This window comes from Rissa tridactyla, chromosome 21, assembly GCF_028500815.1.
Source record: "Rissa tridactyla isolate bRisTri1 chromosome 21, bRisTri1.patW.cur.20221130, whole genome shotgun sequence".
Taxonomy (NCBI): domain Eukaryota; kingdom Metazoa; phylum Chordata; class Aves; order Charadriiformes; family Laridae; genus Rissa; species Rissa tridactyla.
The window spans coordinates 2,932,805-2,949,221 of record NC_071486.1 but is presented as its reverse complement, the minus strand read 5'-3'; the positions used below and the strand labels follow the sequence as shown (position 1 = coordinate 2,949,221).

At 47.6% G+C, this 16,417-nt stretch overlaps 2 protein-coding genes across 8 annotated transcripts in view; both read left to right on the top strand.

The window, feature by feature from the left end:
* The first annotated feature begins 268 nt into the window (after positions 1-268).
* On the top strand, positions 269-5,222 carry SNRPC (small nuclear ribonucleoprotein polypeptide C). 4 transcript variants are annotated; one of them, XM_054181424.1, is made up of 6 exons: positions 269-506; positions 699-741; positions 1,221-1,329; positions 2,696-2,788; positions 3,448-3,552; positions 4,831-5,222. In XM_054181424.1, exons 1-6 carry the CDS (start codon positions 409-411, stop codon positions 4,953-4,955), a joined length of 573 nt encoding a protein of 190 aa, XP_054037399.1. In that variant the 5' UTR covers positions 269-408; the 3' UTR covers positions 4,956-5,222. The 4 variants fall into 4 exon arrangements, with proteins under 4 accessions (XP_054037399.1, XP_054037400.1, XP_054037401.1 ...); XM_054181425.1 differs by having other exon boundaries at positions 271-506; positions 2,699-2,788; XM_054181426.1 differs by having other exon boundaries at positions 274-469.
* A 2,450-nt stretch (positions 5,223-7,672) lies between these two features.
* The window catches only part of BLTP3A (bridge-like lipid transfer protein family member 3A), a 34,963-nt gene continuing 26,218 nt past the window's right edge, over positions 7,673-16,417 (top strand). Inside the window, exon 1 of one of the 4 annotated variants that reach the window (XM_054181177.1) lies at positions 7,673-7,796. In XM_054181177.1, the coding sequence (XP_054037152.1) occupies positions 7,753-7,796 (44 nt within the window). In that variant the 5' untranslated portion in view covers positions 7,673-7,752. Of the gene's footprint in view, positions 7,797-10,899; positions 13,041-14,106; positions 14,484-16,417 lie in introns of those variants that run through there. The other 3 variants (XR_008463268.1, XM_054181175.1, XM_054181178.1) reach the window with 3 other exon arrangements.

Below are 16,417 nucleotides of genomic sequence, written 5' to 3'. Positions count from 1 at the left end.
CGTGCCGCCCAGGCTCCGCCCCCTCGCGCCGGCGGGCGGAAGGAGAGCCGCAAGGGCGAGGGGGCGGGGTGTATGCAAATGACTGTTTTGCATACGTGGGCGGGCGCCTTGCGTGATGCGTCACCAGACAGAAGGATTAATTTGCATATCCCCCCCCACAGACGCGCGCTGCCATAGATGGAGGCGGTGCGCGCGCGTGTTGATGTATGCAAATGAGCCGTGGGCGGGGCTATGTGACGTCACGTGGCGCTACACAGAGGAGGCGGGGCAAGGCCCGCCGTGGGCGGGTTCGTCCCAAAATGACGCTTTTTCCGTAACTCCCCCTTTTTTGCAGGCCCTCGCGCGGCGCTAGGCCCGCCCTGCGCCGGTGACGCTATACGGCAGCCGCCGGAGGTCAAGGGGTGGAAGATGTCGCGCAGTGATTGCGTCACTTCCTGGCGGCGGTGGCGGCGGGGAGCGCCATGCCCAAGTGAGCGCGGCGGTGGCGGGAGGCCGGGCCTGGCCCGGTCCGGGGTGGGGGCTCCCTGCGGCCGGCGGCCCCCCGCCGTGGCTCGGCGGCCCCGGCGGGCGGTTGGCGTTCGTTCGGGCCTGTGGGACGGGGGCGGGCTCAGCCTCAGCCTGGCCGGGGCGGCGCCGTGGCCTCCACCCAGTGCGAGGAGCGGGGGGTTTTCTTAATAACCAGAGTTTTCCCTCTGCAGGTTTTATTGTGACTACTGTGACACGTACCTCACCCATGACTCGGTAAGCACCGGATCTCTGCGTTCGCTCCTCGAGTGCGTTAAAATGAAACTTAGCTAGACTAAAGCCAGGCTCCCTGAAGTATTGCACTGTCCTACTCGTCTGACTCCTTTCCTTCCCAACTCCTTTCCTTCCTCCCCGGCTTCCTTCCAAAAAAGAAACGACGAGGGCAGAAATTTGAGTGTCGCTGACATTTGGCGCTTAAGGGCAGCCTGTGCTGGTGGCTGCCTCTCAGTGTTGTGGTGAGTTAGTCGGAGGCAGCTGGGTGGGTGTCGGGGCAACCTCTTTTACCTAATGCTGAGTCTCAGCACCTATAGTTTGTACGCAAAGGTTTTGCGCATCACCCGTCCTCTGACTGGGCACAGAAACCAACCGGCTTTATACTGCTAAATTGCGTGGGCTTAAAACTTCCCAACAGTTCCCAGTAAACTTTGAGTTTATGTGATATTATGTAAGCTTTGGGTTTACCTGCTCTTTCTCAGCCCTCCGTGAGAAAAACCCACTGCAGTGGCCGAAAACACAAAGAGAACGTGAAAGACTACTATCAAAAATGGATGGAGGAGCAAGCTCAGAGCCTGATTGATAAAACAAGTAAGGCGAATCCTTCTGTGACCCGTGATTGCTCTCCTGTTACTCCCCCTGTCTTTCCTTTTGCTGCTTTTCTTCTGCTCTTCCTTGTCGATTCTTCCTCAGTTCCCTGATGAGTCTTTTCTCTGTGAATCGTAAGCGAAAACTTCACTTAGAATCTGAGTCTTGAACTCATCAGCATGTGGGTTCCATGTACGAGATGGGGCTCTGCCCAAGCAGTTTTTGCAAGGCATTTACTGCCTTGCTGTGGTTGAGAGGACTGTAGATACCACCCACTGCCTTTAACACTGCTAGGGATGTTGTACAAGGTCACACAACATATTTTTGCTTTTTGGTAGTAGCATGTTTACGTAAAGAGCATGAACAAGAAATCAAAAAAATAGGAAAATGGACATATTGTATTTTTGCATTTTTTTAAAAATGCTCTAGTTGCCCTCAGTTCTTTAGGGATATTGGTTTGGTTTTTTTCCTCCCACTATTAAAGGCTTGAATAAAGTGAAGTGTTTCCTCTGTCAGTTTATAGGGTTCTCTTCCTCTCGCTTTCCCTGTCAGAAGAAATACAAATGGCAGATTAACTTTGTGGCAACTTTCCTTAGATTGTAGAATATTTCAAGTTGGAAGGGACCTATAAGGATCACTGAGTCCAACTCCCCGCTTCTCGCAGGACTAACTAAAACTGACAAATATGACGAAGAGCATTGTCCAGACGCTCCTCGAGCTCTGACAGGCCTGGGGCCGTGACCTGGGGCCATGGGGGCTTCCTGGGGGAGCCTGTTCCAGGGACCAACCACCCTCACAGTGAAGAACCTTTTCCTCATGTCCGACCTGAACTTCCCCTGATGCAGTTTCATTCCATTTCCTTGTGTCCATTTTCCTTGCAATGCCTCCAACTTTCACGTTCTTTTGCCTTCCTAGTCAATTCCAATATTTTTGAATTTCTTCTCTTCCCTTTCACATAAAGTGTTTTTCATGCTTTTTGTCACCTACTTCAGTCATTGCCTTATTACCATTTTCAGGACAGCATGTCTTTCCCTAACGATCCCAGGTGAAAGTTGCAGCTGCAAATCACGTGATGTGTTTTCTCTCCCATCCGCCTTCCTGTTCGGTGTGTGAAATTCATCAAGGAGCTGTCTAGTCTCAGCTGGAGTAATTACTATAATAATTATCTTCAAGAATATTAGGTGCTCCCACCATGACAAGCAGCATAAACCAGGGATTTGTTCCAGAGTTAGCACAACCAAGCACGCAGCATGACATGACCGTGTGGCATGAGACGGAAGATTGACGCAGGACCTTCCTGAGCCTAGTAACTGGTTTTTCTCCTGGGATTCTTTCTTTCCTTTTTTTTTTTTTCTTTTCCCCCCCAATGTAGCGGCTGCATTTCAGCAAGGGAAAATTCCACCTACACCGTTCTCGGCACCACCTCCCGCAGGAGCCATGATACCGCCTCCTCCCAGCATCCGTAAGTCTGAACTGGGCGGTTTTTAGCTGGGATGGAAGCTGTGTTGCATGTTTCCTGGACTTGTAGAGAAAAGTCCTTTTAGCTTGAAATCAAGCTAAGACGTTTTGAGCTTGTGAATATCAAAATGTAGAGAATGCTTTGTAAGGGTGTTTCACAACCATCTTAACCTCTAGTTTGTCTTATTTTAGTGATGTTGAGTACATTAATAGAAATGTGTGCCTCCTCATTTCTGCTCGTATAGATAGCTTCATTAAACCTTCCAGCATGGGGTTTTGTTGTGTTTTGGTTTGGTGTTTGTTTTCTTTGAATAGAATAGGATTGATGACGTTTTGCACTTCAGCTGGCAAACGGCTGAGATCCCTTTCTGCTTAGGTCTCTATTAGAGACCTCTGTAGCTCTGTATAAGAGTCCTGCTGTTGGAGAAGTGGTACTCATGTGCGTTACATATGCAAAGTTGAAATAAGAGCTAGAATATTTTTTCTCCAGTTCACTTTTTGGCGCCTGAAGTCAGAGCTGGAACTGAAAATGAAGGCAGACAGTTGTAAAACAATCTAAGAGGCCTTTATTGCTATTATAAAAATTAGCAACTGTTTTGCATTGTACGTGGTTGTTGAATGTGAAAGCAGCCAGATGCGTAACCAATCTGTATCTGTGTCCAGCTGGCCCCCCACGGCCTGGCATGATGCCGGCCCCTCATATGGGTGGCCCGCCAATGATGCCAATGATGGGCCCACCCCCACCAGGAATGATGCCGGTTGGACCTGGTAAGTCTGGAAATGGGTAAATGTCTGTAACTGCGCGGTCTGGTTTGCAGGATGCTTGGGTTATATTTTCTGTCTTGCTGGGCAACAGAGAGTTGTGAAAGGAACGCAGCGGAAAATGTGAAGCAGCTGCAGTGCTTGGGTGTAGCTGTAGTGATGCGCTCTAGTTTATAGCTTGCGTCACTTCAGACATCGTATTAGACGCAGCCTGATGGACAGCCCCAAGTGTCAAGCTGTGGAACTATTTCAGTTTGCATATACTACGTACGCGCGTTTGCTGGTGCATTATCTCTGTGTGGTGAGACATAAAGCCGTCTTACAGCTGCTAATTAAAGTTCCTTTACTACTCGTTGGGAGTTACTAGTCCCTCTGTACAACTGAAATTAACGCTCTGGTAAATTGTAGCTTTTCTACCTCTAGTCTTAGCAGTACAGTCCTTAATTGTTTATGAATTCTGTGTTTGTAATGCTTACGTTTTTGCACAAGGGGTACATTTCAGCACTAGATGAATTTTATTATTTAAAATGATTCAAGATAATGTGTTCCAGAGAAACTAAGTGCCTTAAAAGGTATTTTTCCAGAATTGCAAAGGCAAACTAAAATGTCTCTGATCTATTCTGCTTTTGAGCTTACTGGCATTTGAAGAATTCTCGGAGGACGTCTTATTGAAGCAGTTACTGGAACAAATCTAGAGGAATACACACATGCACGCTAAAAGTAGTGAAGTGTCTTTGCAATTACTGTCTTGCTGGTAGAAACTGTTCTTTAAGTGTTTTTTAAAGGCACAAAATACGTGCATAATCTGCCATATTAGGCAGTGTAGTGGCTGCCTGAAAATAAATGGAGAAGTTGGATGGAAACCATTATTTCAATGCTTTTTAGTGGAGCACCTGCTTTCCTTGATAATGCTGTTACTCAGCTGTAAGAAGTACACCAGTCTTTTTTTTTTTTTTTAACACACTTAACTGGATGATTTCATACTTTTTTCCAATTCAGTAATTAAGCTAGTGTCACTTTTGAGTGGTTGAAAATAATTTTAACAGTGAATATTGTCAAAAGCGAGCATATAACCTGGGAACTTGGTTCTTTCTTTATTAATTGCTAATATCCTTCAGGGAAACGTAATCCATCTCAGCCAGCTTCCAGATCAAAGCTTACAACACTTCTAAAATGAAAGTTCCTTGGAGGGTGGCAGAGAGAAACCTGCACGCCGTATTGGTGTGATTTGGCTGTTGCTGCTTCTGAGAGCTCTTCTCTAACGTCCTCTCTTTCCCCTCGTAGCTCCAGGGATGAGGCCACCCATGGGAGGACACATGCCCATGATGCCAGGGCCGCCAATGATGAGACCACCCTCCAGACCCATGATGGTGCCAACCAGGCCGGGAATGACCCGTCCAGACAGATAAAGGTGGAAGTGGCGCTACCTTTTCTTTTTCGTGTTACGATCTTCCACATGATAAAATACCATAGACCTATGTCCCTAGGATTTTGTATTAAAGCAGTGTGTAGAGCAGATCTGCTGTCACTTCAGATTGCAGACGGTTTGACCTAGATGCACACTGGACTGATGCTTTTGTACCTGGTCTGGGTTTTTTTGCTGGTTTTTTATTTGTGTTTTTTTCCCCCCATTGAATCATAAAACACAACAATAAAACATTTGATGCTGGTTTACATATGGAGAATCTGAGTCTTGCTCTGTGTGTGGGTTTTCTGCCTGGCAGTCAGTTTTCTTTGTTCCCTCTCTACCTGTCTTGCACAGAATTTTTCAGTTTTTTTTTCTCTTTAGTCCTTAGGTAGTCTCTCTTTTTCATGTCATACCAATTTAGAAATGTATTAGTATCTGCATTCTGATTTTTTTTTTTTTGTTCCAAAACATACGCCTTCTTAATAAAAAAGCCAAAAAAAGTGACATCTGAAAAGACTGCAGTGATGTCTCTAACTGGGGAGACTGCAACATTAAGTCACCTTACTAGCACAAAACAGGATGAATTTATTAAAATGTTGATTTTCCATTGAGGGAAGCAAAGAGATGCTGTTGAAAGGCTACTTCTTAGAGTAATTGTTTGGATGCTGCCAAACACATTTCTGATTTTCTGCTGCTACTGGGACGTTTGTGTGGATACATTTAATTACGCTATTGGAGTTGTTGAGTCAGTAGTTGTTAACGCTCAGTTCCCTCCTTAGCAAAAAGGGATGTGCTGTTGAAAACATATCCCAGGCCCTTTCGTTTATTAAAAGGATTTTGGTTTTGATGAGCCGTATGTAATGCAGGTGCACAATTCCAATTGAACTAAAAGAATTTATTCTGTTTGCATAACCGGCTGCTCTGTGCGTGTCGGTTGTCATCTATTTCAGTCCGCAGAAGTGTCCAGCTCATTCTTGACATATTTGCATCTAATATGAAAGCGTGGGAGTGATTTGCATCTTACAAGAAAGTGTTTGGTTAGCAGAACTGTGAGGGCTCCTTTTCCAAGTTGCTCTCTGCTATGGGACAGGACAGTCCAGTCATTTAGAGGAGATTCTATTTCATAGAATCATGGAACAGTTCGGGTTGGAAGGGACCTTAAAGCCCAGCCAGTGCCACCCCCTGCCCTGGGCAGGGACACCTCCCACCAGCCCAGGTTGCTCCAAGCCCCGTCCAACCTGGCCTTGAACCCCTCCAGGGATGGGGCAGCCACGGCTTCTCTGGGCAACCTGGGCCAGGGGCTCACCGCCCTCACAGCAAAGAGTTTCTTCCTCAGATCTCATCTAAATCTCCCCTCTTTCAGTTTAAAACCATTCCCCCTCATCCCATGGCTCTCCTCCCTGCTCCAGAGTCCCTCCCCAGCTTTCCTGGAGCCCCTTTAGGGACTGGCAGGGGCTGGAAGGTCTCCCTGGAGCCTTCTCTTCTCCAGGCTGAACACCCCTGGCACTTGCAGCCTGTGAAGCTTTTTAGGAGCTTGTGTACCTTCAACAATCTCCTGTAAATGTGGTGTAGCTGAAACATCAAATATTTAATAGTTCGATACTTAATTGCTGCATTCAACAAACATTGAGATGAGGTAAAAGTTAGAGGATGTTTCTACAACAAACTGTACCAGTAGATAGGTGTCTGCAGCACCCAGCTCTGCCCGTGCGGGGGATGTGGCTGCTGGGGGCTTCCCTATGCCCGGCAGCAAAGGGATCGAGGAGCAGCTTCATCCCCCGCCACAGGTTCTGCCAACGTCTCGCACCAGGAGTGTTGCAAGGAGCTGAAATGATGGTACCAGCGCATATCTCAGAAGGTGAATGTATCTCCCTGATCAGTAATCATCGTCACCCATCAGAGTTACAATGCGAACATCAACCGGCACAGAAACTGCTTGAAACCGAGATTATTTTTTTTCATTCAGCAGCTTCACTGGCTGCATCGTTTTATATTTACCATTTTATTTTTGTTGTGTGAGTGCCTCTTTTAAATAAACTTATTTTTGCCTGACCTGGGATAGTCGTAGGAAGGAGCAATACAGAGAAGTGGTGTGAAACCAAGCAGTTCCATGTCTGGATTTCCGACCGCAGGCCCGAGCGCGTGACAAAACAACCTTATTGAAGAGGCAAAAAACCCATAATTAAAACGGGCTTAAAATCGCTGACGCCCTCACCCGCAGGCTTCTCCTTGGTGCTTCTTGCCTTGCCTTTAGCACCGGGGGGGGGGAGGAACCGGGGTGTCCAGGGGGAGGGTCCCGTGGGGGGATGAGGGGGTCCCGTGGGAGTGGGCATCCCGGGGGGACGTCCTGTGTGGGGTTTCCCTTATTGGGGGGTCTCTTGGGATGGGGAGGTCCTGGGAGGGGGGGTGTCCCCGTGTGTGGGGTTCCTGGGTTGGGGGGTCCCGGGGAGGGGGGGTGTGTGTGCATGGAAGGAGGGGTGCGTAGGGGGGTTGTCCTGTGGGAGGGAGGGTCCCGGGGGGAGGAGGGGGTCCCGGGGGAAGGGGAGTCCCGGGGGGAGGTCTCGGGGGGAGGTCCAGGGGGGTTCCCGTGGCCTGGGCGCCTCCCGTGCGTGAGGGATTCCGGAGGGGGGGTCCCGTTTGTGGCGGATTCCCGGAGCGCGGCTGCGGCGCGGGCCGCCAGGGGGCGCTGCGGGGCGGCGGCGGCGCGCGGGGGCCGGCGGGAGGAGGCGGTGGCGGCGGGGCGGGGCGCGGCGGCGCCGCGATGGGTTCCCGCCGCCCGCGGCCCTGAGCCCCGCGGCATGGCCGGCATCATCAAGAAGCAGATCCTGAAGCATCTCTCCCGGTGAGGCACCCGCGCCAGGGCCGCCGCCTCCTCCCGGGGGTCTGCGGGCGAGGGAGGGCCCGGCCCTGAGGCGGGGCGGTGGGTGAGGGCCTGGGCCTGAGGGGCTGTTGGGGGGCCTGGGGACCGGGGGCATGTGGGGCTCGGCTGGCAGCCCTGCTGGGGAGCTGCCGGGCCCGAGAGGGTTCTGAGTGCCCGGGGCTGTGAAGCATCTGAGTGCCCGGGGGGGGGGGTGTCGTCTGTGGGGCCGAGCAGGGTCCGTGGGGCCTGGGGAGGGCGTCTGAGGGCCCCGGGGGGGGAGTGCTGTGATAGCCCAAGGCTGTGGGGCCGAGGAGGGTCTGTGGGACCTGGCCGGGGGGAGTGTCCGAGGGCCCGGAGGGGTCCGAGGCCCCGGGGCTGTGGGGCTCGGGGAGCAGAGCGCCCGGGAGGAGCGAGCCCTGCCGCCCTTCCCTCAGGGCCGCGTCCTGCCGGGCTCCGGCTCCTCCGTCCTCAGGGCCGGTGGCCGCTGTGTGCGGGGCTGCCGAGGAGGTTTCCAGCCCAGACCGGTTCCTGCCGCTGCCGGTCTTGCCGTGGTGCAGGGAAAGGGCCGGCCGGGTGTGTGTTCCTGGGGTCTGCGTTTGTCCACCCTTGGAGGCAGTTGTAGGCCTGGGCTGCCTCCAACAGCGGCTCCTGCTCGGCTGGTAGAGGGTGTGCGTGGATAAAAGCTCAAGAGAGGACAGAATATAAACAGTGGAAGGTACCGAGGGCGAGAAGGAATGCGGTAATACTTGATACACATAGCACACGCTCAGGCACTGGGCTTTCATTTTCGTTGACATTTCGTCATTTTCAATGAAGTGCATTAAAGGCACTAGAAGGTGCATTGAGGAAGACGATCATCTGGTGCTTCATGTGTGAGACTGTGAGTCAGTGAATACAGCCTCAGCTGTGGCTCTGTCACTGACTGGGGTGTTGACCTTGGGCAAGTCCTGGTGCCTCAGTTGCCCTCTCCTTTGAAAGAAAAAAGCTGCATGAGAGCTAGCGGTTCTTGTGTTATCTCGTGGCCGCAGGCACATCCTCCCTCTGCATTGCTGAAAGATCAGAATAATATGATGAAATATAAAGGTGGCAAGTGTCTGAGGATCCTGGTGAAGGCACAGTGCTTTTCCTCTGTGTGCTTTATGAGCTGTGGATGATCAAGTCCTTTCCATTTTTCCTGGTGGCAAAGCTCAGATACAAAGCGAGTGACCTGTCTGGGGTTACATAGTGTCAGTGCCAGAGCAAGGAATTAAGACCTGGGAACCTTTGCTTTCTGAGGCTGGTAGTAAATCCTGAGAGTTTCTGGAACCTCATGAGAATCCCCGCAAACTTTAAGCGAGCAGTCATACTCCTTAATAAAGCGTCTGTCTGCGGCGGTTCTGAGTCACTAGTTGCTCAGTACTCTAGTTTCCAGGCGCTGTACCAAAAAGGAGTGTAATAGAGCCTGCTGCTTGATCCGTTCAGTGCGCTAATTTAAATGAATTTCTGCTAGACCTGACATCACAAATCTCTGAGCTTTCTGTCTCGTTCCACCTCAAATCGGCATGTCATGCTCGTTATGTGTCAGGAGGCACTGAAGTATTTATAACAAGGAGAGGTAGATGAGAGCAGTTATTAATGGAGGCTGAAATAGAGCTGGGCTTTATTCCTATGTACCACTCCTCCTAGGATGAAAGGGGGTGTGCATTTTGCTTATGGACAGTTCTCTTTTTTTAGGTAAATACACTTTTCTTGTGGGTGCTTTTACTTAATATTGCTTTTCAGTCTGCCTTATCTTGCACTGTTACAACACATTCCTGCTGAAAGTGCCCTTTTTCCCCCTCTGATTGGGTCAGTTGTTAGTGTTCACCTGTGTCTCTCTCCTTGTGCAGTGCCAAGGAGTTACAAAAAATTCTGGAACTTTACCTGTTTACCTACTAGGTGGAGCTACTCTGTCATTTGGGGTGGTTGGTCTGATCCTGCCCCTCTCTTGCATAACTATTGTGGATGTTTTGCAGAACTGCATTTTGAATGCACTTCAATGTTGTATAAAAAGATTACGTTGTTCCGGTTTTGTTTCCTCCAAATACCTCAGCTTCACACTCCCTTTGGGTCTTTCTTTCAGCTATGCTCATTTGCCCGGAAGAATTTTGCTACTGAATCATTAATCTGCCTTTATTTTCTGCTTTCAATTTGCATATGAAATAATTCCGTGTTCCTCTTGTTACATCTTCATTTGAAGTCATTTCTGCCTGGGGTGCGTTTTTGTTCCTTTTCTATGTGGAAATTTGCAAGGCAGGGTCACGAGAGACAGCAAGATGAGGGAAATATGAGAGAGTTGTTTCACACCCACTGTTCAGATTAAGTGAATCACATGTCTAATAGGATGACAGTGGTCACTTGCGGTGATCTGTAAAGCTGGGCTTTGCCACCAGTGACAGAGCTGCGTTATGAATGTATTTCAGAAGGCTTAGCCCGAGTTGTGCTTTAGCAGCTTAAATTCCTAGAGCAGAAGAGCCTAAAAACTTGCAGTGCTTTCACCATCTGTGCTTTTCACTCTTTTGTCCTATATTTAGCTTGGAGAAGAAAACAGATTAGGTGGTTTCACTTTTTGGTTCTTCTCCACTGGCACATGGCTGCAGTAGTGGGGAGGCAGATTCTGCAGGAGAATGTTTATAACCAACCATCAAACCGTTACAGCTGGAACAAAGGGCTCTCCCTACGAGCTGTCTGAAGCCTCAGCTGCTCGCTGTGTGTTTGAACTTGAGTCTGGTTTGAACTCCTCCGAGGCTGTATAACAAGAGCTGTACTTTGGGTGTGTTTACCAGCCCGTAATTATTTATGGAAGCACCTCTATTGCTTTAAAATAGAACAGTGTTTTGCCTTTACCTCTTTCTGGTTTTGTTTGAAAGTGCCCTATTTTTATTTAATTAATTAATTTTAATAGTGCTCAGTGCAGCTGTAGTAGACGCTTGATCTCAAGGTGTTACGAAGGTGGTGTTTATCCCCATTTGGTAAACAGGGAAACCGTGGCAAGCCAAACTGCCCAAATTTACTTCATGTAACGCTTCAGGATTTAAGTTCTCAGCACTGCAGTAGAAATCCTTATCAAAATTATTTTTATTTAATTTCATTAGGATGCTTTTATCCACTGCTGCATCTGACAACTGCTTTGTGAGATTTTCTTTTTTACATGTGTCAAAACATGTGAGCTCGTGGAGCAATAGGCTTTAATAGACCTTAATTGCGCATGTTACCTCCTTTCCAGAGGAAATGCAACATGTAATTCTGTTTGGAAAAGGCTAAAAGTTAGGTGGAGAAATAATCAGATAATAGCTGTGCTTGCTTCAATTCTAAAGGGCTGATGGGAAAGAGCCACTGAGTCAGAAGCCTCTGAAAGAAATAAAAGCTGGTGTGAGCAGAGGAGCTGGGGTGAGGTTCTGGGGCAGGTCTGAATGCAGGGGAAGGAGACCACAAGCATATCTAGATTTGACAGGAGCTCTGGTGAACCGCAGCTGAGGAGGAACTTCAGGAATCTCTGAAAGCAGGGTGAGAAAGAAGCAGGGGAGAAATGAGAGAGAAAAGTTGGCTGAGGTAACACCAGGATTACCACTGGGAAAATACAAAGGAGAACCAGCGTGTGGGAAATGAAACCTGTTTGCAGAGGAAAGAATGTCGTGCTTGAGTCACCAGTCCAGGCAGCTGGCCCAGTTGATAACAGATGTGCGCAACAGAAACAGGGGAATACTGGGCTGGTGGTTTTGCCTTGGCTAGAGCCATGCTTGTAAACAGGGACTGACGTGTGCAGAGGCCCTTCATTTCTGAGGTGATGAAGTACATGAGTGCCACAGGGGTTTTCGCTCTGTTTTGTTCCCAGTCTGTTACACCAGATTAAGAGACACAGAAGATCTCAGTTGCTGTTTCATGTGTTGGTCGGGACAGTATCTGCAAGGTGCTGTTTTGCTGTGGAGCAAGACTGGGAATTGTGGCAGGGATTAAGACAGTGGAGCAACATTTTCAGTGTCATTTTATACTTTGCTTTGCTTCTGTTCGTTGGTTTGTTTCCTCTTTTCCCTGGTTTTGGAGGTTGCTGAATGATGGGCAACGTTTTGGACAGTACAGCCTTTCCAGTGAAGGCTGAAGCCAAATTATCTTTGGCAGGTGCAAGGCTGCGCAGCCAGGTTTATCAATTGTGCCTTCAATTGTCACTTTCTTCTCCATCCCGATGTCATACAGAGGAAGAGGAGGCATGGGAGAAGTTGGCAGGACTGTCTTTTATAGCACAGCGTTGGATCCACCTTTTTGGATAAGATGAGCTTTAGAAACAGAATTTTAAAAAATCCTAGAAAATGAAACAATTGAGTAGCATGTGCAGGATGTAATACTTTGATGCTTGTAGATGTAGGTCAAGTACGCGAAACAGCATTATGTATATCATCATAAATTGTACTGCACCTTAGTAGAGCCTTTCTTCTTAGTTCCCTGTGGTTTGGGCCATATATCCCAGACAAGACTGCCTTGACTCCTCCCCTCTTTCATTTGCAATTGCACCTAGTCCTTGCAACAGATAAACCCCCTGCTAGTAGATAAGTGAAAATATCAGGAAAGCCTATAATGTATCTTTAGTTTCTTCTAGATCGATTTAGCGGTTAGGAAAACTGAGTGTTGCAGAGTGCGCCAAGGTAGGAACACATAGAATTCTGTGGGTTGTTATTTCATAACTTGGATGTAAGAATCTCAGAATCTTCCTGGCCCTAAAAATGCATTTGGTATTACCCCTTCCAGGCAGTTGTGCTACTTCTGTGCCATGTGAAAAGAATTCAGAGCTGGCTCCAAGACCCAGAACTGCTCTCTGCCATGTGAACCCTGCCAGTTCTGTACCATTACTGGATTAGCTCTTCCGTTAGTCTTGGAGCTGTTTGTGCCTCTGTGCTCAAAAGCCTTGTCACACAGAATCACAGCCTCGTTGGCCCTCTGTTCGCCCCCATCGTCAAAGACATGCTCTCAGCCTAAGACAGGACAAAGAAAGGCCATTGTAGCTGATGGTCATCCTGCTGTTTGGTGGTATCAGCTTCTCTGAGGCCAGGATGGCAGAATTGAGATGTGTTATCCCGATGGGACCCATCCTTCTCCTCAGAAAACGTGGGGACAAGACGCAGAAGTGGTTCTTCTTCAGAAAAGAGACTGGGATTCAACCTCTGCCATTCAAGGATCATTGAGATGGGCTCTGTGTCTCGCACTGGGCAGAAGGTCAGATCACGTTATCAGATATGCATCATTTGCCCAAGACAGAGGGGCAGGCAATTCCCTATGTCCAAAGGGCACTTCTTTCCCCTCAGTGCTTAGATTTCTTGGCTAAATGCTGCAATCTGGAAATCACTATAAGAAAATACAGTCTGAATTCTCTGTCTGTTTAATTCTCATTTGTCCTGAAGTGTTTTGCGGCACCACTGCGTGCTCGAATGCTGAGATGCAGCTGTGCCCTTGCAGTGACAGTCAAAGTGACGGCACATTCGGTTAGTAAAATGTGTTGGAAACCCTCTGATTTAGAAACACCTGCTGTCAGGTTAAGCTGTGCGCTTAACACTTAACCCTTCAGGTTTCTCTGAGTTTCCCGACCTTGGTTCTAAATTAACTGGAAGAAATTTAAAGAGCATGGTGGGTAGGGAGGAAAGCAAGGAAATTGCATCTGGGAATGGCCTGATGAAGCTACAGAATCATGGAGTGATTTAGGCAGAAGGGGCCTCTGGAGAACCTTTGCCTGGGACAGAGTCTCTTTGCAATTTTGGCTTTAGTTGCTTTAATATCCTCCTTCAGTGATTGGGGAAACTTCTGCTGCTGAAGAAGATAATTTGCCTAAAATAGCTGTTGCAGCTATGGGAAATACGTGAAACCACAAAGCTCCTAGCAGTTTAAAACTGATGATAAAAAAGCTATTACTTTTCCGTCTGCAAAGCATTCTGTTCCTGCTTTTCAGTGGATTCTGTTCAGCCAGGTAATATTTTGGTGCCCAAGTGCCACAAAGCACACAAGTTGGAATCCAAAACGTGAAGGCTTGAAAAACAAATCTGGTGGCTAAAGCCCAGAATAACCCTGTCCTGCAGCCAGCACTTGGACAAACAGCAGCAGAGAATAGCAGAGGAGGGATGTGGTTGTGTTCTCACACCTGCGAGGGGCTTGCATGTGTTTTGGTGTGGCTGAAGAGGACTTGACCAACACCAGTATGATACAGAGAGAATGTAACCCAGGTGTGAACAACCTCCCTGAATTTTTAAGCTGCACATCTTGATCTTCTTGTGTCTGAGAGCAGTAAGACATGTGTCTCAAAAGGTGTGAGGGTTTGGGACAGAAGGGAGATGCCCAACAGGCTGTGTTGGGTAGGGTGTGCGATTGGGTCTTCCCATAGCTTCCTGTGGCTATGGGGAAGTCACTTCATCACTTGGTGTCATAGTTTCCCCAGCGGTTAAGTAGAGATAATACTAACGAGCCAGTTTGTACATCGCTCTGAAAATAGCCTTGTGAGTACTAGCAAATAGAAGCAGGTTTGGGAACAGGGTGGAAACAGTTTGTAGGAAGAAGCTCTGAGCCAATTCATAAGAAAGAAGCTTTGTCAAGTCTCCTTCCCAGCAGTGGCTGCAGTTTTGCACGCCGTCAGGCCGAGCTCCCAAGGTATTGACTGCTGAAACACTCATAGTAAGTTTGTCTCTTAAGTTCTTATGTGCTATGTCTAGCAAAGCATTTAAGGCTGGATGCAAACTCTTTAATGTTGTAATTTGGAAATTTATTGTTCTCCTAGTACGTTTTGATGGGTTTTTTTAGACTTTTAAAAATTTTAATATTGAGGAAGTCTTGACGGAAAGACGGAAACCTGGGCTGTTATGGACTAAAGTAATAAACAGCAAACCATTTCTTTGTTCAAGACAGGGGTGGGAAAAGAGACTGCACGCATAACAGGACATGGTGTTTTCCTTTCACAGAGAGTAATCTCTAAAATCAGAGTGGCTATTTGCAGTTTAGCAGAAGAATCAAATTGTCAATTTTACGAAGTGTGTGTCAGCTGCTGGATGCAAGGTTTTTCCAACCGCTTCCACTCGGCTCGAGAGAGAAGTGTGTGCCGTTTCTGGAATGCTAAATAGACTCTTGTTGCAGCAAAAATAAATTGCCCTTCAGTAGCTCAAGAGGAAAATGTGGCTGGATATATCCTCACATCTGCTGATGGGTTTTGCAGAGCCGCATGGAACCTCTCCATGCCACAGCTACTCTTCAGATGAAGTGATGGGTCAGGAAAAGGGGCCATTAAACATGACTCTTTTCCCCTTGTCTCATTTCTTCTAGACTCCTTGAGCTCTTACCTCCTCTGCAGCTGCTCAGCTGTGTCTAAATTATGCAATAACCTGTTATTTTCTGCAGGTTGGAAACAAAAATGCAGATTGGATTGCAGGGCAAATAATTTCTTCAAATCTGAGAAGTGGGACTTCTGACTAGTGCATTTATTTGTATGTTTCTTCCTAGTTTTCTTTCATGTGTTTATTTGCTTGAGGTTTAGTCTTAGGAAATTCCCTGGCAGCTGACGAGGGTTTTCATTCCAGATTTCGGAGCATGGGGCAGCTGGCATTTAAACTTTACTGAGCTTCCAGACGATGAGCTAGAAATAGTAAAACAGTTCCTCAGGGAGATGGAGTTCAACCCCTGCCAAAAACCCAGCCTCTTTTCCTTTCAGGTTAGTTTATGGTTTGCTTTACAGGTCTCCTACTACCAAATCAGTTGACAGTGGGTGTGGCGCAAGAAGCGCGCCTAGTCTGGAGCCTTTGCAGTTTTCCAGTATTCGGGGTGTGTAACAGCCATTTCTGGTTGGGACAAGAAAGTGTCCTCAGGCACCTAAGTAAGTGAGGATGCAGACTCCAGGAAGGAGTGAGATGACGTTCCTGCTTTGTGTAATATTTCAGTATTGTTCTGATCTGTTTAGAAATGTTGATTTTTTTTTCTTTTTTTTTCCCCCCCTGTGCAAGTTTAACTTTGAATTGAATTTCTAAGTCTTTTAACCTTAGCCATGGATAACTTGGAGCCAAGACAACTGACTAATCATAAAGATGTTTTGTGGTACATGTGAAACCGCATTTGACTTTGGGTGGTTGAGTGGCTCAGCCTTTTATTCAGTGTGGTTAAAGCTTGGAAAAACAGAAAGCTGATAATTTAAAGCCACGGGTGGTATGTGTATACAGGCACATCAGTGCACCCTGATAAGGAGCCTACCAGTATAGTGCTAAAGGCTGTTATCGGGTTACATGGTAACATGTACAGAGTTTGTTGTGTAACTTAAGTAGGACAAAGTCATCGGGCTTATTGCATGGGGACCTCATTGTCCACAAAGGAAAATATTATTCCCTACCAGTATATCTAGGGTATACTAGTACTGTATGCAATGTAGAGCTGGAGTTGTGGAGGTGATTTTTCAATAATATGTGGTGCTTTCCATCTTCTAAACAACTGGTTAGTTTGGTGTTGATCAGAGTCCCTTAAATTCTAAATGGCTTTATACTAAGTTGGTATGATACCAACGAGACTGGTACTAGATGCCATCTAATACTGTGCATAAATTAGTCTTCTGCTAATTCAATGTGTTTCTC